The sequence below is a fragment of the Hippopotamus amphibius genome, chromosome 9 (genome assembly GCF_030028045.1).
Source record: "Hippopotamus amphibius kiboko isolate mHipAmp2 chromosome 9, mHipAmp2.hap2, whole genome shotgun sequence".
Taxonomy (NCBI): Eukaryota; Metazoa; Chordata; class Mammalia; order Artiodactyla; family Hippopotamidae; genus Hippopotamus; species Hippopotamus amphibius.
In genome coordinates, this window is record NC_080194.1 from 43,594,519 (window position 1) to 43,617,532 (window position 23,014).

A 23,014-nucleotide genomic window follows, 5' to 3' on the forward strand; every position below is an offset into this window, starting at 1 on the left:
GGCCAAATTTACTAATTAATGTAAGAAATAGCTTTCGTAAAGATGGGAATATTCAGGTCAATATGACTAGCAAATTTTCTCATTCAAGCTGTACACTTATGATTTGTACGCTTTTCTGTATGCTACACTTCGATAAAAAGTTTTCCTTGGAAAAAAACCTAATCACTGTCTGAAATAATAACATTTTATGGAGTTTTACACACACACACACACACACACACACACACACACAAAGCACACATAGTAAGTCAAGTCAGAAGGAAGAATGGTAAGCAGAATTACAGTGCCAAGGTCCTTGCATTGTCCAGAAGGGTAAAGGAATCAATTAACTGTAGACTTCTGTAAGTCATGGCCACATGCCACAACTTCTGGGCTAATCACTAAAATAGAAAGAAAAAAATGTATAACTTCCCAATTAATAAAGAATATAGAATAATTTTTTAAAAGAGTACAAATTCAAATAACACAAGAAGAGAAGAACAAACACTTATGACAGGAAGAAAGCATATTGACAAGATGGTAGATTTATTTTAAATCCAAATATATAAATATATTAAATGTAAATGTACTAATGTTACAATTTAAAAACAATTATGAGACTGCACAAACACAAAACCTAACTAGATGACTACTAAGATACATCTGAAACATAAGAATACAAAAATGTTCAAAGTAAAAAGATAGAGGGACTTCCCTAGTGGTCCAACCATTAAGACTCTGTGCATCCACTGTGAGGGGCACGGGGTTGATTCCTGGTCAGGAAATTAAGATCCCCACATGCTGCACAGGGTGGCCAAAAAAAAAACAAAAGAGGATAGAAAAATATAAATACTATGAAAATATTAACCAAAAGAAAGATAGTATACCTATACTAACACCAAAGTAAACTTTAGGGCAAAAAGCATTCCTAGAAATAGTGGAACACTTATGGTAAATGGTTCAAGTCACCAAGAACATAATTACAATTCCAGGAACTTCCCTGGCGGTCCAGTGGTTAAGACTCTGCGCTTCCACTGCAGGGGGCACGGGTTCGATCACTGGTTGGGGAACTAAGATCCAGCATGCCTCACGGTGCAGACAAAAAACAAAAAACAAAAACTCCACAAAAAAACAAAAAACAAATCAAAACAAAAAACCAAAAACCAATTCCAAATTTGTACATGCCTAACATCAAAGGCTCAAAAACATATAAGTTAAAAATGGAAAAACTACGAGGCTACATATACAGAGCCACAATCACCATGGGAGATTTTAACACACCTCTCTCAATAACAGAATAGACAAAAATTCAGTAAAGAGAATATCTGAACCACTTGATTATCAAAACTGATCTAATGATCACATATTGAATTCTGCACCTAACAAATTCACATTCTTTTCAGGTACACATGGAATACTTATTAAGATTAACAAAACATATCAAACATAAAGAAAAGCCTCAAGAAAATTAAAAACACTGAAAATATATTCTCTGACCACAGTACAATTAAAATAGAAATCAAAAATATAAAGAAACCTAGGAAGTCCCCAAGTGTTTGGAAATAATATCCTTCTAGATAACCAATGAGTCAAAGGAGAAATTAGAAAATAGAAATTAGAAAGCATTTTGTACTGAATGAAAAAAACACTGCATATCAAATCTCCAAAACACTACTATAATAGTACTTCAAGGGAAATTTATACAATTACTCATACACACTTATATGAGCAAATATATTAAGGGGGCAAAAAACTGAACAGGAGCTATATATATCTCTCCCTGTCAAGAAGTTGAAAAGACCATCAAAACAAACCAAAGAAACTATAAGAAAGTAAAGAGCAAAAATAAAACAGAAAACACACAACTGAGAGTCAACAAGGCTGATCAATAGTTCTCTGAACAAAAAACTATTAAATTTATAAACCCCTAGTAAGTCTTACCAACAAGAAATGAAAGGTACAGATAACCAGTATTAGAAATTAATGAAGCATGATTACCAATTCTGCAGACATAAAAACATGAGTAATATGAATAACTTGCACTAATAAATTTGAAACATTAGATGAAATGTACAAAGCCCTAGAAAAATAGGAGAAAAGAAAAAAGAAAAAAGAAAATCTTATATCTTACTAAAGAAATTTAAGCTCTATTTTAAAAACCTTTCCCATGGTTGCAAAAGGCCAAGCCACTCTTAAAGAAAAAGAATAGGGTGGGAGGATTTGCTCTCTGGTAAATCAGTAAATTTTTTTTTTATAAATTTATTTATTTATTTTATTGGCTGTGTTGGGTCTTTTTTGCGGTTCATGGGCTTTCTTTTAGTTGCAGTGAGTGGGGGCTACTCTTCGTTGTGGTGCGCGGGCTCCTCATTGCCGTGGCTTCTCTTGTTGTGGAGCACGGGCTCTAGGCGCGTGGGCATCAGTAGTTGCAGCACATGGGCTCAACAGTTGTGGCTCACAGGCTCTAAAGCGCAGGCTCAACAGTTGTGGCGCACAGGCTTAGTTGCTCCATGGCATGTGGGATCTTCCTGGAGCAGGGATCAAACCCATGTCCCCTGCACTGGCAGGCAGATTCTTAACCACTACTCCACCTAGTAAGCCCAGTAAATTTTTATATTAAGTTATAGTAAGTTTTGTATTGTTGCAAGGTAGACAAAGCAATTAGCAGAACAGAAATTCCAGAACCAGACCAATGAATTTGTAGACAGTTGGTCATTATAAAACCAATATGGCAGAGCACTGAGGAAAAGAAATGTTTTTAAATACATGATGTTGGGATAATTATATATCCATATTGAAAAAATTAAACCTGATACCTATTTCATAGTACACATAAAGATCAATTTCAAGTGGATTATAAATCTAAATGTGAAAGGCAAAGCCAAACAAAACACAAAAAACAAAACGAAATTTCTAAAATATAATAGGGGAGACTATCTTCATTACTCAGGCTATGGAAAAACTTGTTAAAATGAAACACAAAAATTACAGATTTTTATAGATTGATACACCTATCTACATTAAACATCTAACATTTTCTGTTCATGAAAAAGTTGTCACTAAGAGTGAAAAAAGCAAGCAAGCATAGGTTGGTCTATTCAGAAAAAAAAACTACAGCTTTTGTTTTTCTTTATGGAGAATAAAGGACACATACTTTGAAGGAAGATGAAACGACAGTTTAAGACTATCACAGGGTCTGTTACCAATTAAAGCCTTTCTCTAAACTGTGATTATAGTCTCTTTAATGTGTACCTTAACTTTTCTCTCTACGGCAAAATTTAAGCAAATAATTTTTGACTTGGGAAAAACATTTCTGGATAATACAATAATAAAGCAATCAAAACTAAAAAAACCCGAGAATGAAAAACAAAGCTCGAAAATACCCTCCCTTCAATTCTAGTAAAACACAGTTTCCAACATACCAATGTTTTTAAAATTCACAAGAAATAAGTATCTTTGCTCTCATGGGGTTTAAAACTGGCAATAAATACACCTTACAATACAAGTATATATCATTTAGGTATAGAGGATAAATTCTTTAATATTTTACTTCAAGGCAGTTTTTATTTTGTTTTTTCATTTTGTTTTAAAGACAGAATCTCCAGGGACTTCCCTGGTGGTCCAGTGGGTAAGACTCCACACTCCCAATTCAGGGGTCTGGGGTTCGATCCCTGGTCGGGGAACTGGACCCCGCATGCATGCCACAACTAAGAGTCTGCATGCTGCAACTTTAAAAAAAAGATCCCAGGTGCCGCAACTAAGACCCAGTCAAAATAAATAAACAAATAAAAATATTAAAAACAAAAAAAAGAATCTCCAAATAGTAGATCAGGATCTCAATGCCTCATCTGGTCAGCATTCAAGTTGTTGATCTGCCTTGTATTGAGGGTACCCCAAAATTCCAGAGAAAGAGTATAGTCCACTTAGGTGGCTTCTTTACAATGTCCAAAGACACAGTTTAGCACTCTTTCATATATTCCTACCCATCAATAATCACGAGACTTGCAGAAATTAAAATAGTTCCTTTTCATAGAAGGATCAGACATATCTAATTTTAAAACAGCATTTCTTCTGTATTGGCATTTCCTCTGTATTCATTCAGAGCTCTTCAGATAAACTTATTTCTCCAAAATAGTTTTCAAAATCCCTAATAGTACATTCTTTATATCCTCCTATATAAAGGCAATTTAAGTGACCATTTCAATCAAAGCCTAACTAATCGTATCCTGAACACTGTGGCTATTCATTTTTTGTTCAACAATATTTTAACATTTGTACTTAATATTCCGGTGCAACCACACACAAAACTTAATACAGCATTATGCTCTAACACTTTTCTTCCTATCCCACTCCCAACCCATGCCATATAATTTCTTCTGTATTGTATAAATTTATTTAGTCAGTCATCAAGAAGTTCTGATAAAAGGAAGCTTATATTGAGCCAAGTAAGACCAACTAAAACCAACAAATATGGTTTTATAGAACACAAAATAGAATCTGTTAAGTATTGTAGGTACACTCCTGGTTCTGTCTGAGTGTGCTTAGCTCTTTCTAGAAATCATTTCTCTGTTCAAAAAAGGAAATATCTCCAGGTGATTTTATAACCCACTCAGTATTGTTACAACCTTTTCAGTCAGGAAATTCTTCCATATATATGATTTAAATTCACTATGTTTCAGCTTAAGGCTTTCTCTTATTGTTCACTTCTCAGAATTGCAAATTAACAAGCTATTATCTTTCCTGTAAGATATTACAAATCCAAAGACTTTTTTCAGTTGTACTTTTGCCTTATTAATGTGACTGGACAATTCTCATTTGAATATCACATTTTAACTCCAAGATTAAATAAACCTATTATTTTCCTTGTGTATAAGCAACATTTTGAAGTGATTCTGAAAATTCACTATCAGCCAGTAACACAATCAACAAAGCAATTTTTATCAAAGCCACTGAATTTTAAAACTAATTTATCTTACTCTTGGGCTTCCCTGGTGGTGCAGTGGTTAAGAATCTGCCTGCCAATGCAGGGGACATGGGTTCGATCCCTGGTCCAGGAAGATCTCACGTGCCACGGCAACTAAGCCTGTGTGCCACAACTACTGAGCCCACGTGCTGCAACTACTGAAGCCCACACGCCTAGAGCCCGTCCTCCACAACAAGAGAAGCCACCACAATGAGAAGCCCACACACCACAAAGAAAAGTAGCCCCCACTGGCCACAGCTAGAGAAAGCCCACGTGCAGCAACAAAGGCCCAACACAGTCAAAAATAAATAAATAAAAAGATTTTTTAAAAAAACTAATTTATCTTACTCTCTACTTAACTGTAAGTTACACGTATTAAGAATTTTGTCATATAGCATACCACAATGAAGAGTAGCCCCCACTCTCCGCAACTAGAGAAAGCCTAGGTACAGCAACAAAGACCCAACACAGCCAATAAATAAAAAAATTAAAATTTTAAAAAAACAATCTTTAAAAAAAAAAATGAATTTTGTTATATAAATTACAAAAGTCCAGTACAGCAAAATACCTGAGAAACACTTAACCTTATCTAACAGATTTAGTTCATGTTGCTCAACTTTCCAGGGATGATTAGTTTTTTCACTCTTAGGGTTTTCGGAACACCAAAGTATCCTGTACTTTCTGTATATATTCCAGCTATACAAAATTTATCAAGGAAAGGTAGTATACTTTAGTGTTTTAGTACTGGAGCTCTAGAATCAGGCTGTTTGAGTTGGCCAGTTACTAACTGTGTATACTATATACCACGGAGACAAGTTATTTAACCTATCTGTGTCTCAATTTCCTCATGGTAAAATGAGAACAGTAGTACCTATCTTATAGGACTATTTCAACTTTTTTTATTGAAATATAGTTGATTTACAACGTTGTGTTAGTTTCTGGTATACAGCAGATCGTTATTTTTTTTTTCATTTTTTTTTTCCATTATAGGTTATTACAAGATATTGTATATACTTCCTTGTGCTATATAGTAGGACCTGTGGTTTATTTTATACAGTAGTTTGTATCTGCTAATCCCAAACTCCGAATTTATCCCTCCCCACCTTTCCCCTCTGGTAACCATAAGTTTGTTTTCTATGTCAATATTTTATTTTACAGAAAAGATACATCTTTTCTCCTCTCATCTGTGACACTTCCTCTGTCTTTCCTGTTTTTATGACCTTTACACTTTTAAAGAAAACTGCTCAGTTATTTTGTATAATGTCCCTCAACTTAGATGTGTCTAATGTTTTCTCATTAGATTGAGGTCATACATTTTTGACAAGACAACCACAGAACTGATCTGCCTTTCTCAGTGCATCATAAAAGAAATATATAATGTCATATTAATATCTTATTCCTAGTGATATTAACCTTGATCACTTGATTATGGCAATCGCCACAGTTTCTCTACCATAAGTTAGTTACCGTTTTTCCCCTTCTAAATGACAACTATCTTGAGGAAGGTACTTTGAGATATTCAAATATCATGTGTCTTCTCAAAGTTTTGCCCACTAATTTTAGCATTCATCAAATGGATCTTGTCTGTAGCAATTATCACTGTAGTATTCCAATGGTGATTTTCTTTTGTTTTCTTTCTTTCCTTCTTTCTTTCCCCCTCTCCCTCTCCCTCTCTTCTTTTTTTTTCCCCCGGCTGCATTGGGTTTTCACTGCTACGCACAGGCTTTTTTCTCTAGTTGTGGCGAGCAGGGGCTACTCTTCGTTGCACTGCACAGGAGATGGCTTCTTTTGTTGCCAAGCACGGGCTCTAGGCATCCAGGCTTCAGTATTTGTGGCACAAGGGCTTAGTTGCTCTGTGGCATGTGGAATCTTCCCGGACCAGAGATTGAACCCATGTCCCCTGCATTAGCAGGCAAATTCTCAGCCACTGCACCACCAGAGAAGTCCCCCAATGATGATTTTCTATTTCTCTCAATGTATCTACTATAAGACTGGTCCTTTCTTATCTATTTATTTAAATATGAGCTCATAAATACCTTAATTATGTGGGTTATAATCCAATGTCACCATTATTCATTTTGCTGCTCAAAATTTTCCAACTTTCCCTATTGAGCAATCTTTCACATTGGTTCCTGTGCCCTTTCAAATGTCCCCATTCTTTCTTTCTTTTTTTTTAAATTAATTAATTAATTTATTGGCTGCATTGGGTCTTCATTGCTTCATGCAGGCTTTCTCTAGTTGCAGAGGGCATGGGCTACCCTTCATTTGAAGTACATGGGCTTCTCAGTGTGTTGGCTTCTCTTGTTGTGAAGCATGGGCTATAGGTGCGTGGGCTTCAGTAGTTGTGACATGTGGGTTCAATAGTCGTGGCTCATGGGCTCTAGTGTGCAGGCTCAGTAGTTGTGGCACATGGGCTTAGCTGCTCCATGGCAAGTGGAATCTTCCTGGACCAGGGAATCGAACCCATGTCCCCTGCATTGGCAGGCAGATTCTTAACCACTGCACCACCAGGTAAGTCCCTGACCTCATCCTTTCTTAAACACCTCCTTATTTTCTGGCACCAGAAGACTCTCCAGCTCATTTTGTATTTTTCCTGCTCCAACCCTGAAATCAACCACTTCTCCAAAGAGCTCACAGAGTTGGTTTTAAGGATTAAATTAGTTAAAACTATAAAGTACTTATAAGAGGGCCTGATCTGTAGTAAGTAATCAAATGTCAGTTGATATTTAGTATTGACAGTTTGACAGGAAATACACATTATCCATTACTGCTGTCAGGAGATGCTATACTTCTGTATTTGGTTGCAAAGAGATATTAAGCACTGTATTAGTTTGCTAGGGCTGCTATAACAAAGTACCACAAACTGAATGGCTTAAACAACAGAAATCTATTGTGTCACAGTTCTGGAGGCTATAAATCCAAAATCAAGCTGTTGGCAGTTAGTTCCTTCTGAGGGTTGTGAGAAGAATCTGTTCTAAGCCTCTTCCCTAGCTTCTGGTGGTTTGCTGGCATTCCCTGGCATCCCTTGCTGTATAGAAGCATCGCCCTGATCTCTGCCTTCACCTTCAGATGGCATTCTCTCTGTGTACATCTGTGTCCAAATTTCCCGTTTTTATAAGGACATGAGTCATACTGTATAGGGGCCCATCCTACCCCAGGAGGACCTCATCTTAACTAGTTGCATTTGTGGTACTAGAAGTTAAACTTCAACATACGAATTTGGGAAGAACACAATTCAAGCAGTAGCCAGGCACAAATGAAAAAATTCTGAAAAATAAAAATAAATCATCACAGTATTTAGAATAATATCAATCAGATTGAGGTTGAAATAACTATTTAGATTGTTTTTAAATAAAAGAAAAATTATTGCAGTAACAGATTTTGAAAACAAATGTACAATATTTTGGAGAGGAATAAAAGTTCAACTAAAGAATTTTGAAAGTACATAGTAATGCTTTATTTAAAACTAAACGTACTCAGTCTTTCTGTGAAGAGGAACTACTTTCAATTTCTAGAAGCTTTGTGAGCATTAAATAGGTAGGAATATATGAGAAGGTGCTGACAGTAAGTCCCTGGGGTAGAGCCTACAGAGGACCATCTATGCAGGCCATATTACATAGGTAGGTTCTTCTCATTTTACATAGAGAGCTTAAAATGAACACTTTAAGAGCCCATAATGTGGTGGAGCAAAGACCACAGTTCAGTATTCCTAACTCCTGCCCCACAACTTTCCCCCATATCACATTAACTATAAAAGTTTCACAGGCCAAAGGAAAGAAATGTTCCATATTAAATAACTTGATAAACAAGCATAAAAGATTTGCAAATTAGTAACTTCAATAGCTATCTAGCTTTTTCCTATTTACTTAATGGCAATATGTTGGTGCTTCTGTCACCCTCTTAAAGAAGAAAGACCTATTTACTCAGATTCCTAATGACCAGACAGATTCAGTAATTTATGGTTGCCTATATGAAGGATATTATCCTAGACACCAATGACAGAGATTTAAAAAATCTAAGAATGGATTTTGTGCAGCCTTAAGTACTACAGATCAAAATATCTTTAGTCCAGAGGTAGCCTAAAACAGTCTAAATCTGAGTCATCACATTCTCCATTTTCCTATTATAATCAACTTAACTCACCTTGATTATATAGATAATTTAAAGTACACATGCATACATTTCTGTATACATGCATAGATTTCTGAAGGGATATTCTTCAGTTTTAAGAGGATGGTTAAAGCCAGGTAAAGGGTTAATTAGCCACATAAGACTACTGAAATTAAACTGAATTAAAATGAAATAAAATTCTGAAATCAGTTCTCAATCACTCTAGCCACCACCACACTAAACAGCACAAATATGGAATAGTTCCATATTTGAACAGAATCTTCAATTGGATAGCAAAGATCTAGAGACCCTAAAATATTAAGTCTCAAACCATGTAATGGAAAGTAACCCCAAAATAAAGGCCTCTGTGGGCAACTATATCCATGAATGTCAAGAATATACCACTAAGAAAGTTCTCATCTTTTAGCAGTCATATCAAAATATTTGCAATGACAGGACATATGGGATTTCCTTTAACTCACCCTGGTATGTGCAGTGGGAGGATAACTGTTGAAGCTGAGTAACAGTGTATGGGGATTCATGACACTATTCTCTGTACTTTTTACATGTTTAAATTTTTCCATAATAAAGAGATTAAAATAATATTTTAAGTACCCAGAAACATATTTGGTTAAATTGCAAACTCACTCTTCAAATATCTCATTTATAACAACTGCCTTCTTGACTCTCCAAAACTCTACTCAAACCACTTTTTAAAAATTATCAATTAGTTGCTGATAAATCCAATAGCCTTTTCTGAGTCATCATTTTCCTCAACTTGAGCCACTGACTCTTCAGATTCATATCAGATGCTTGGCATATCAAACCTTTCTCCTCCTATGTTAGGTCTTTTTGTTGTTTTATTCTGTTTTTCCTTTTAATTATCCTCTTTTATGTGTATTTATTATCAGAAGCTACCTCAAAGCCTTTCTCAAACTAAGTATGGTAAAAATCATAAATCATTTACTTATTTGGAAATATTTAGTGAGCTCCCGCTATATGCCAAGCACAATGCAATGTGCTTAGAATACAGCAATGAACAGTAAATTCATGAACACTACCCTCTGTGGAACTTACAGAACAAATAGAAAACAGAAATTGTAATAGGCAAATAATTACAACTGTATTAAAGGCCGCAAGCAGAAGAGTGTATAAAGAATGGGAAACTAAACTACTCTGAGGAAGTCAGCAAAGTTTGAAGAAGTTTACTAAAGCTAAAGGATAAGCTGGAGTTAGCCTGACAAAGGGGATGAGGGAATATGTAACAAGATGGAGATCAGATAAGAGTTATAACTAAAAAAAAAGTCAGTATGGCTGAAAGAAGAGAGATGGAGGGAGATATGTTCAAGAATGGACAGATGGGGAGGAGCCAAAAAATGCAGTTCAAGCAATGTAGATCATCTGGAAAGATTTTAGACCTTATTCTAAGATTTAAACAAAAAAAAAAACTACAAAGGTGGGTTTTTCTGAGTTTTTACAATTTTTAAAAAATGTTATTGTGATAAGCTATACCATAAGATTTACCATTTTAACCATTTTTATATGAATTATAACACTTTATTATTACATTATTAACAAAACTGGAAATATCTTGATAAACAAAATTTGAATTTGGGTATTCAGAAGAAAATTGTACAAGTCTCTTTAGGGCTCAGTATCCCATACTTAACCATTTTTAAGGGTACAATTCTGTGGCATTAAGTGCAGTCAGAAGGTTTTTGTTTTTAAGGTAAGGAAGTTACTCTGATTTATATTTCTATAAAGTTCACTCTGATATCAATGTGGAAGATGGACTGGAGGTGAGGTCCAAGAACAGATGTTGGAAGGTGCAAGTATGAAGATTTAAATCTACTTTATTGCTCCCTGCTAGACCATAAACAAGGAGAGAATAGAGATTATATCTGATCTGTTAAAAACTATATGCCCCGGGTTCAATCCCTGCTTGGGGAAGTTCCACAATAACAAGTGCTGATGAGGATGTGGAAAAATCAATGTTCATATACTATTAATGGGATGAAAGATAGTGCAGATGCTGTGGAAAACAGCTGAGCAGTTCTTCAAAAGGTTTAACATAAAGTTGCCATGTGATCTAGCACTTTACTTGTAATATATACTCGAGAAATGGAAACATAAGTTCACAAAAAACTTGTACACAAATGCTCACAGCAGCACTATTCATAACAGCCAAAAAGTGGAAACAATCCAAACATCCATCAGTTGATGAATGGATAAGTAAAATATGGAATATCCATACCATAGAATATTATTCAGAATAAAAAGTCATGAAGTACTGATTAATGCTACAACATGGATGCATTATGCTAAGTGAAAAATGCCAGTTACAAGAGACCAAATATTATATGATTCCACTTACATGAACTACCCAGAATAGATAAATCTATAGAGACAGAAAGTAGATTAGTGGTTGCCTATGCAATAGGAGTTTGGGGGTGAAAATAACAAGTGACTGCTAATAGGTATGGGGTTTCTTCTTAAAGTGACAAAAATGTTCTAAAATCAACTGTGGTGATGGGTGCACATCTGCAAATATACTAAAAAACACTGAATTGTACATTCTAAGAGGGTAAATTGTATGCTAAGTGACATATATCAATAAAGCTGTTTTACTAAAAAAGACAAAAAAAAAAACCTATATGCCCCGGGACCTAGCTCTATGCTTGGTACATAGTGGACATCTGTTAAATAGATAACTGACCTTTAAGATTCTATGATCCTTAAACAGAAGCTTTAAAATGCAAAGATGTGTGTTCTGTATAGCATGTAACACCTTAATGATGTGTTAAACTTAAAAAAAAAAAAAAAAAACTGCCTAACAATAATAGGTAAAGATGAGTTCTAGCAATAAGATTAGAGATAGGAAGGTAGAAGCCAGACTCTGAAAGGCTCTAACTCGGGCAGAAGAGTTTGGACCTCATCTCAAAGAGAAGTCTGTGCGGAATGTCTGGGCAAGGTTTTATGCAATCTCACAACAGCAGGTTGAGATGACAGTAATGTTTATTATCAGTTAATTAAAAAAATCATATAGTATTTGTCCTTTTGTGACTGGCTTATTTCACTTAGCATAATGTCATCAAGGTTCATCCATGTTAAATTAAAGCATGTGTCAGAAATTTCTTCCTTTTTAAGGCTGAATAATATTCCATTGTATGTATACAGAGTACCATGTTTTGCTGACCCATTCACCCACATATGAATCCTTGGGTTGCTTCTACCTTTTGGCTACTGTGAATAATGCTGCTACAAACATGGATATAAATGAGCTGATTTTAATTTTATAAAGTGTATTTTAAAGAAAGAGAAAAAGAAGCAAACAAACCAGAAACTGAAAACCCTAAGCAAATGTTGAAACGTGTCGATTCACAGAAAATCAGTTAGAAGCTAGAAAGCAAATGGAAAAGTGGTAACTGACATAATAGATTCCATAAAGATCAATTTTAAACTGACAATGGGGAAAGCTGAGAAACAATCTGATCTGTGCCAGAGAACTCTCTCAATGTTGGCACCAAGTACATCTAGAAATAAGGGTAAAGATGGTGTTAAAAATGAAAAGAATGGATGAAAATCTGTTTAAAAGGGAGACCGAAACCCTCACATCCCTTCCTCTATTCCACACAGCCAGGTTCCTCTCCCATGTCATTAGAAGGTTATAGATTATGCTATGAGAAAGGAAAACAGAGGGTTTCTGGACTGGTGAAAACAAGGTTCAAGTGAAAGCTAGAGTACAAACAGTATTAAAATCATAGTAAATTAAATTCATATACTCTATGTAACCTTTAAACCCTGTCTCCTTTCAGCTCCAAGAAAGCTGGCAACCAAGCTTATCCTCTCCAGCAAGACAGTGGACAATTCTTCTTTAAGAAATGTGACTGGCAAAGAGACTTTGAAGAGCTAACATCAGAGACTTCCTCCAAAAAGAACTCAGCCAGACTGTCCTACAGAGAAGCCCAATAAATCCACATAAGAGCTTAAAATCAAATTTTTAGTGCTCAACTCTTAAACAGAAGTAGACAGTCAAGAATTACTAGTCCTGGGGGGGGGAGTTGAGGGAGGGAGGGAATACGGGAATATGTGTATAAAAACAGATGATTGAACTTGGTGTACCCCCCAAAAAATAATAAATTTTTTAAAAATTTAAAAAAAAGAATTACTAGTCCTTTGAGGACATCAAACAAGAAATAGAGAAACTAGAATAAACAGAAGTGAAAAGCAATTTACAAAAAACTGAGTACCGAGAAGAAAGCCACATATCTCTTTAATATCCTCAAAATGACATGAGACACAGCAAAAATTAACACAATTTTGACAATTAACTATAATTCCATTAAAAAAAAGTGAATGACAAGAGAAGATATAATCAAAAAGATGCTACAAACAAAAACAATCAGAAAACAAAGAAGAGCTCTTTGAAATGACAGCAGAAATAAAATGTAATAGGTAAAAGAAAGTTGAGAAAATCTTTTGAGAATTAAAACAGAAACAAAGAAATGAAAAAGGGGCAAGATAAGATACAACTAGAGGATCAATCCAGGAGTTCTAGTAAGAATTTCAGAGAGAACTGAAAGTGGAGAAGAGACTATCATACTAGCTAGGTCAAGAAATTTTCCTGAAAATAAACAACCTAAGTTTCCAGTTTGAAAGGATTTATACCTATTACTCAGCACATAAAATTAAAGTAAACACAACATTATGAAAGATCAAAAGACCAAGAGTCATAATGGTAATACTAGACTCCATGAGGCAATATATTAATGACTTCAAATTTCTGAATATATCCAACCTAAATTTATAAACCCCACCGAACTTCAGTGTAAGGGTTGTACAAACACATTTTCAGACATATAAGGTCTCAAAAAACTTCCTCCCATGTTCCCTTTATTAGGAAGCTACCCACTGGTGGATATGTTCAACATAATGAGGGAGTAAATAACATAGAAGAAAAATTTAATCTGAGAAATAAGGGATCTATCCAACACAAGAGAAGGAAATCCTCAAAATGAAAGTAAAGGAGATCCCAGGTTGACAACTGTACATCAATTCTGGAGGTAACTATTATACAATAGTATAAATTAGAATAGGTCAGAAGGTTCTGGAAGAGATGTCCCAGGCAAACCTGATGCACTCAAATAACTGAGATCTACACTATTGGTAAAGAGTTTGGGGATTATTAAGCAAAAAGCAAGTCAAACAGTAACAAAGGAAAACAAAAAAATACACAGACTATAGTACAAGTAATCAGTATACTACACGGCTCAGCTGTGAATACCATTACCTAATAACAATAATGTAAAGATTAAATACTGATCTAACCAAAATGTATAATATCTATATTTAGAGGATGGGGAAAACAACACTGCTAGGTTAGTAATGCATATCAGAAATGAAAAGAATTTAGAAAGGTTAAATAAACTGTCCAAGATCAAACTATAAACATTGGTGTTCAAGTTTAGAACCAAAGTCTGACCGTCTCTGGAGTTGTCTTTATCACTAGATATTGCCTCCCCAAGAAGAAAAAACCTAACTACAGTAGTAAGGGAATAGATTTGAGAATTTCAGAACAGGGACGTTTAATACTAAAAATTATAAAATATGTCTTCCTGGAGATCTCTAAAAGTAGAATGAAGTAACTTGAGAGTGGTCCAGTTTAACTGTCACAGACAAGAACAACCTAAGGAGATCTAACAACTAAATCAAATGTAGTATCCTAGATGCGATCCTGGTACGGAAAAAAGATATTAGGGAAAAAAAACCTAAAGAAATAGAAATAAAATATGGACTTTGGTTAATTATAATGTATCAATATTGGTACATTAATTGTGAAAAATGTACACATGAGCTGTTAATTACAGAGGAAACTGGTGTAGAGTATACAGGAATTCTGTATTATCTTTGCAATTTTTCTGTAAATCTAAAACTATTCTAAATCAAAAAATTGTATTTAGAAACAAAAAAATAGAAGGGGAAAGTACTCTTAAGTACTAATGTGAAAAGATCTCTAGGATATACTGTTAAGTGAAAAAAAGCAAGATGCAGAATAAAATATGATACCTCGTACGTAAGGAAGAAGAAAAAATTGTATTCATATTTGCTTGTGTCTGCATAAAGAAATCCCAGAATATACATAAGAGAATTATATATATAATTATTAATGGAGGAGGGGATGGGGAATGAGGTCACAGGAACAGGGGCAGTAAAAAGTTTTCTGAAAGTATATCTTTTTGTATAATTTTGATATGTGAACTATGTGATTGTATTAACTGTTAAAAATAAAGTCAGTGGGGAAAAACAGTGGTCCAGTTTACAGCCCTAAGAGAAATAGATTAGGTGACTTCTTAAAATCTCCTCCAACTTTGGAATGCTCTAATTCAAGAATTTCAATTAGAAGATGCTTAAACTATTAGTCAGTCATGTTTATAATGCATCAATACCTTCCCTGAAACTCCACGCTCCTGTCACTTCTCTGTATCTTTTAATTCTACTTCTCAAAGCAGCTGCACTCATCACACTATATACTATATTGTATATTTCTTAAGAGTAGGCTCTATCAAACTCTTGATACTTAACAGAGTAGCAGTTTTCAGTAAACACGTGCCAGGCACTCTTCTAAATACTTTACATTTATTAACTGATTTAATCTTCACAGTTAATAGTATATGATAGGTCCTATTATCTTTATTTTATAGATAAGGAAGTTAAAGGATAAAGAAGTCAATAATCTGCCCAAGGTTGGTGATCAGGGCTAAAATATAAAAGCCAGGCTCTGTGATGTAATCACTAGCTCTACTGATTAGTTTTAAGATTACAAAACAAGATATGGAAAAAATTCCCTTTGACTGTTCTAAATGCAATATGAAGCTATAAGATACAAATGGCTTAATACCACCTAGAAACTAGCAGAACTCAAAATGTAGTCGACAGACTCCCAGGATCCCCAGGACCCCTTGCCTGGGCCACTAGTCTCTTGAGGGTCAAAAACATTTTCATAATATCAAGATGTTATTTGGCTTTTTTCACTTTCATTCTCTCAAGAGTGTATAGTGAAGTTTCCCAGAACCTATGCCATGTGTGATATTACAAGAGATTGAATGCAGAAGCAGCTGTGAGGACCAAATGACTACATCAGACATTACCGAGATTTGCAAATATGTAAAACAATGCCACTGTCTCACTAAATTATTGCTTGAAAAACAGTTCTCTTTCATTAAAATTATGTCAACATATAATGGAATTTAATACTATTATTTTTAAATGAATTAAATATCTTAACATTTTTTCAGTTAACTTTTGACACAGTAAATAGTGATATAAACCACACAAACAGCTCTTTAGAAGCCTCAACAATTTGTAAGAGCATAATAGTCTTAAGAAGAAAAAGTTTAAGATCACTGATCTAGTCAATCTAACCTGTTCAGTATTCCTGGTCTCTGACATTAAGACACTTTTTCCCATTACAGCACGTTATAATTCAAAAGAACTGATGTAAAAAAAAAAGGAATATAAAGTGAAAAACTAAGTAGTACTAGGCCAGGTATATGCTTCTTTTTGAAATTACACTTTCTAATTTGTAACTCATAACATTTGTTTGTAAATATTATCTCCTACTCTAAACCATTCCTAAAAGTTCCTCTGCATTTCAAGCCAACAGCCAAAGGTAGTAACAAAAGGGGTTCCTCAAAGAAACTTCAGATTCAAGCTGTATATTTCAACATTCCTATATTAAACCATGTATACTACTGAAATATAAAGAAACCATAAGAATTTACAGGAAGATTACCAAGACTGATGTCATTAATTCAATATGAGGCTTCATATACTGAAACAATTCATCTTCACTATAGAGCACAGAACCTTAATATATATATATGTATGCATGTAAATATACATACACATATATTTTTTACCGTGTCTCGAGGCACGCGGATCTTATTTTCCTGACCAGGGATTGAACCCACACCCACTGCAATGGAAGGGCAGACTCTTTTAAATTTTATTTATTTACTTACTTACTTACTTTCTTACTTACTGGCTGCGTTGGGTCTTTGTTGTTGTGCGCGGGCTTTCTCCAGTTGTGGCCAGCAAGGGCTACTCTTAATTGCGGTGTGCGGGCTTCTCATTGCTGTGGCTTCTCCTGTTGCGGAACATGGGCTCTAGGCACGCAGGCTTCAGTAGTGGTGGCATGTGGGCTCAATAGTTGTGGCTCACGGGCTTTAGAGCACAGGCTCAGCAGTTGTGACACATCGGCTTAGTTGCTCCATGGCATGTGGGATCTTCCTGGATCAGGGATCGAACCTGTGTCCCCTGCATTGGCAGGCAGATTCTTAACCACTGTGCAACCAGGGAAGCCCGAAGGACTGAGTCTTAACCACTGGCCTGCCAGGGAAATCCCAGAACCTTAAATTTTTGAAAAGCTAAATAAAAAAGTCTAGGGCTTCCCTGGTGCTTCAGTGGTTAAGAATCCACCTGCCAATACAGGGGACACAGATTCAAGCCCTGGGAAGGGAAGATCCCACATGCCAAGGAGCAACTGAGCCCATGAGCCACAACTACTGAGCCCATGTGCTGCAACTACTGAAGCCACTCGCCTAGAGCCCATGCTCTGCAATGAGAAGCCACAGCAATAAGAAGCCTGCACACTGAAATGAGGAGTAGCCCCTGCTCTCTGCAACTACAGAAAGCCCACACACAGCAACAAAGACCCAACGCAGCCACTAAATTAAAGAAAAAAAAAAAAGTCTTATCTAACTTCAAATCTGTTCCATGAACAAGTCCTTAATAATCATTTGTTTGACATAACTTTAGGTTCTATACTGATAGCAAATAATTTAACAATAACTTTAACAAAATAAAACTAATTTTGTTCAACAAAAAAAAAGTATAAAATTCTAGTCAGTTTTTTTTTAGTTACACAGTAAAGGCTATATATAAATTATTGGAATCCCTGCTCCCTGAGCATCTGGAGTATCCCTGTATACAATTAAACAACGTAAGTATAAAATGTTATTGTTGGGAATTCCCTGGCAGTCCAGTGGTTAGGACTCGGTGCTTTCACTGCTGGGGCCCAGGTTCAATCCCTGGTAGGAGAACTAATATCCTGCAAGTCGCATGGCAATGGCCAAAAAAAAAAAAAAACAAGTTATCATTAAACTATTAAATGCATAAGGAAAAAGTGCAGACTTCACCATAACAAAGATGACTGCCAGCTTTGGTTACTATTAGAGTCAACCATCATTCATTCTGAGTACTCACTACAAGCCTGGCACTATGCTAGGAACTGGGGATACAATGAACAAAAAAAATAGTAATGTTTAATCTTCATGGGACTTGCATTCTGTTGTGGGAAATAGACAAAAATAAACACAAGTAAGAATCAGAAATGTGCTAAATGCCATTAAGGAAACAAACAAGGCTTTGCCACAGATTAGTCTTTGAAAGCTGAATTGTGGAATTCTAAAACCTAAAAATAAAAAATTCATGAAGAATTAAATCAAGATGACGTGACTCTACAGACCTTTGCTAATGCATAAGAAAACTACAGACATTGCCTGTGAAAACAGAGATCAATCTTTCCAAAGCTACTGGATGGTATCACTTAGCAATATAGTAGCCTCAAAAGATAATTAACCTCACAGTTTCACAGAGTTAAAAAGCATGTAAACACAATACTAAGAAAACTAAGAGGAGCCTAAGCAGACAGGACAACAAAATGTCATGTGGTATCATGAACTGAATACTGAAACAGAAAAAGATAAAAATCAAGGAAATCTGAATACAGACTTTAGTTAATAATATATCAATATTGGTTCATTAATGGTAACAAATGTACCATACTAATATAAGATGTTAATAATATGGGAAATTGGGTGGGGCTATTTGGAAACCCTCTGCATGACCTTAACTTTTCTGTAAATCTAAAACTGTTCTAAAAAGTCAAGTCTACTTTTAAAGAAAATCTAAGAAGGCTTCAGGAATTAGGGTGGAAGGAACAAGAGTTAGTAAAGGCTTAAAGAAATTAACAAATAAGTCATAAAACTCTGCAATGTGAATTAGAATATAAACAGTCAAGAAATTCAAAGGAAACCTGAAGACACTTAAGTTATGATTTCTATTCATACTAAAAACTTCCTAGGACAGAGATTAATGAATTTTTCATGCAAACTAAATAGCTCTGCATGACAACGTAAGGCAGGCAATAACATCCCTAGAGTTCACAATAAGCACTTTAGATCCTATTTATCAACAATGACCAATAGGTTATAGTTTACATATGTCACTGTCCTGAAATTGTCATAAAGTACCTGGACAGGGATCAATCTCATAGGTGTTACTAAGTTACTTACTTAAAGAAAGAAGTTTATATTTACTTAGGAGAAATAAGCAAAGAGAAGACTTGGTAAGGGGGCAGGGAGAAAAGACTATGTACAAAAGGGGAAAAATGATTTCTCAGGTCTAACTGGAAGCAGTTTTGCAACTATTATTAACCAACTTTAATGCCACACAAATTAGTGTAAATAGTTCAAAGTAGTAATAAGAGCTCTTAATTTGCATCAGTTCTCTTCTTTCCAATCAAAAGAAATAAATGTCTTTTATAGCCTAACCTAAAACACCTATCAGGTAACTCGATGTCTGATGACTCAGGAGGAGCTAATCTAATGTCTCAATTTTAAACACAGAAAAAGTGTGAGAAAAATAACGGAGGATGATAATCTCTAAACTGTAGAGTGTGAAGTTTGCATAGTACAGCATAAAATTGGAATCACCACAAGAAGTAATTTTAGAGACAGCCATCACAAAATTAGAACCTTATAACTAATACAAAGTACAATGCCAGCAGAAGCCTGACCAGGTAAATGAGATAACAATTTCACTTATCAGATACTATGGGATATTAACCATAAAAGAATCATTTAGCCAAAATGATATTACATATTCGAATCGAATTTAGATAACTAGATGATGAATGTATCCCTTCTCTACTCTGTTACTCCCTATCCCCAAAGGAAATCCTACAAAACAAAGATGTTCGTTATTCTAAAGCCTTCTCTCACAGGAATCCTAAATATATAAGTGGAAAATACTCAAGAAGAAATGGAATAATTAACATTTCCCCAGTAATTCCTGTTTGCACCACCGTGAGGAGAATCGGACACTGCTTAGTGCTGAAGCAGAAAAAGGAGGGGAGATGTGAAAAATTCCAACTAAAACGATCGTGACATAGCATCTGGCAGAGACTGAAAAAGCATGAACACTGCCAAAAGGATCGTCAAGGATGAAAGTCAAGAGAAGAAAACGAGGTTTTACAACAAGCCACAGCCTAACCCAAGGGGCAAAAATCGCCCCTGCCGCCGCCACTCCCTCACTCCCCAACCACTCCATCCTGAAGTCGCCTCCAATTCAGAGATGTATCCTCTATAATCCAGACCAATTCCCCACCCAGGTGAAAATAATCCAAGAATTTCCTAGGAACCCCCCCCCCCCCGCGCACTTCCATAAGATCCGCACTTCTCCGGGCCAAGCCTCTGGGGAAAACAACGCCCAGATCCCACCCTCCTGGCGCAAGGCTGAAGAGGGCCGATTCCCCGGAGTGGGGCTTCCCGGGTGGGCCTCACAGAGCTGACCAACTGGGATAAGAGCAAGCAACAAGGGTGGGGCTCAAGGAAGGGAGCTGGGGTTGAGGAGACGATGGAGACCGGAGGAAGAAAGGGATGGACAGGAGGCTGGGGCTGGGCGGGGTGAGGAGTGGGGAGGGCAGATCGACAGGAGAGGGCCGGGCTGCGGGGAAAGGAGCCGGCGGAGTTGGGGACGGAAGGGTCAAAATCCGATCGACGGATCATGGCGAAGAGGGACGGGTGGCTAACAGGGGTCGGCGAACAGACACAAGGGCTAGAGGGTGGAAGGGAGCGCGAACGCGAGGCCCGCCGGGAGCCTCCGCGGAGCGAAGGGCCGCACTGGGGGCGGTGCGGGGAAGCCACGGCCAGCTGCCAGGAGTGGGGGAGTCGCGCACTCACCGCTCTGCTCCCCCAGGAACACCAGCTTGAATTTCCTCAGCGGATTCCCGAAGTCTCCGCCCGCGGACATGATGGAGCCGGAGGAGCTGCCGCCGCCTCAGCCCAGAGACCTCCCGGACCGACGCTGCTCCAACCGGTGGACGGAGAGGCTAGAGGAAGGGCCGGCGCCGAGCTTTCTCGGCCCTGCAGGGCCCGGCAGCGAGGCAAGGCTGGAGAGCAGGGCTCCTCTCACAGACAGGCAGCCGGCGCCGCCGCCTCCCCTCGGAGTCGCCTAGCACCGACCGAGGCCCGCGCTGGGAAGGGAAGGAGGGCGGTGTCGGGAGCAGCCAGGGGTGTGCTCGGGGGTCCCAAGGCTAGAGCCGTTCCCCTCTCAGCACCCGGCGCCGAGACTTCCGTGAGGGTGGCCGAGCCGGAGCCGCAGCCGCGTCTAGGACCTCTCACACGCAGCGTTGTAGCTCCACAGCTGCCGCCGCCGCAGCCCAACCTGCTGAGTGAGCGAGCCTGTGGCGCGGCGCGGGGCGAGCCCGGGCGCGAGCCTGCCACCCCGCCAGCCCCAGCGTGCGTGCGTGCGTGCGCGCGCGTGCGCGCCACAGCCAGCGCCTTCCTGGGTTAGCTTGCTCTCCCGGCTCCACCCGCGCAGCGGAGACCGGGGAGGTTAGGCTTCCACTCGCTTCAGGAGAAGCAGGGAGGTGGTGGGGCGGACCTGGGGGAACTGACTGGTGGAATAAGGAACACTTACGTCACTTACGGGATGGGCCAGTCGGAAGAGGTTAAAGGCGGGCAGAGATGCCAGTGAGGTGGCAGCGCCAGCGCGCGCGCGCTGCCCTCGCGTGGTGGAAAGTGTCTCACCGCGGCGGCCATTCGAAGTGTGGCCCGTCGCAACCTGGGGTGGGGTGGGGGGGGAATTAGGGCGGAGGCGGGGCCGGAATAGAGGTGGAATTGACCCCAACAAGTGGGGGAAGTCAGAGGGCCCTAAGGTGTGTACAAGGTTTCTCTTTCCTGAGTCCTTAGCTCTACCTCACATTCCTCAGATCCGCCCTTCACCTATGCACCCACCCTCTCCTATGCGCCCACCTTCTCCATATTCTTTCTTATAATTCCTCACACAATACCCTGCTCGGTACATTCTCCGCTATTGCGGCCCGGAATTTCGTAACTAACAAAAGCAGGGCCTCCGCATTTTTGCACATGAGGAAACTGAAGGTCACAGGAAGGAAAGGACTTACAAAATCCACTGAGCCGTAAAGTGGAACCCAGGTTTTGTCTTTTCCTCCCCCTGAACCTCAACAACCTCCTTGTTGATAAGCGCATCCACTCCTAGCCTGACCTGGCTTGGTCTTCTGTTACCAACCTTTGTTCCTCAGAACAAAGTTCTAGGTGACCTCCACCTTGTACTGTATAGGAAAGGGTTTGTTTAGACGTCATATAAACCAAACCCCTCATTTCACAGATGCTGAAACTGAGGCCCAGGTGGAAAATGGGATTGCAGAAAGGTCACACAACAAATTAGAGGTATTGCATGGCCCTGATGTGGAGAAGTAGACATTTAAAGATCACCTGTTCCTTCTATAGATGTAGAAAACACTCTTATGGTTTAGGGGAAGGGGGGGGTGGGTGGGTTAAACTGGGAGGTTGGGATTGACATATACACACTACTATATATAAAATAGATAACTAATAAGGACCTACTGTATAGCACAGAGAGCTCTACTCAATACTCTTAATGACCTATATGGGAAAAGAATCTAAAAAAGAGTGGATATATGTGTATGCATAACTAATTCACTTTGTTATACACCAAAAACTAACACAACATTGTAAATCAACTATACTCTAATAAAAATTAATAATTTAAAAAAAAAGAAAAATATCACCAGTTCCTTCTAAAGCACGGCTACTGACTCTGCTGTGGGTGGACCTCCCTTAAATTAGACATCTGCAG

General features: G+C 37.7%; 1 protein-coding gene across 2 annotated transcripts in view; it reads right to left on the reverse strand.

Annotated features, from left to right (window-relative positions):
- RAB6A (RAB6A, member RAS oncogene family) overlaps positions 1-21,719 on the reverse strand; it is an 80,490-nt gene extending 58,771 nt beyond the window's left edge. Inside the window, exon 1 of one of the 2 annotated variants that reach the window (XM_057696048.1) lies at positions 21,073-21,719. In XM_057696048.1, the coding sequence (XP_057552031.1) occupies positions 21,073-21,142 (70 nt within the window). In that variant the 5' untranslated portion in view covers positions 21,143-21,719. The remainder of the gene's footprint in view (positions 1-21,072) is intronic. The other variant, XM_057696049.1, reaches the window with a different exon arrangement.
- Between the last annotated feature and the right edge of the window lie 1,295 nt (positions 21,720-23,014).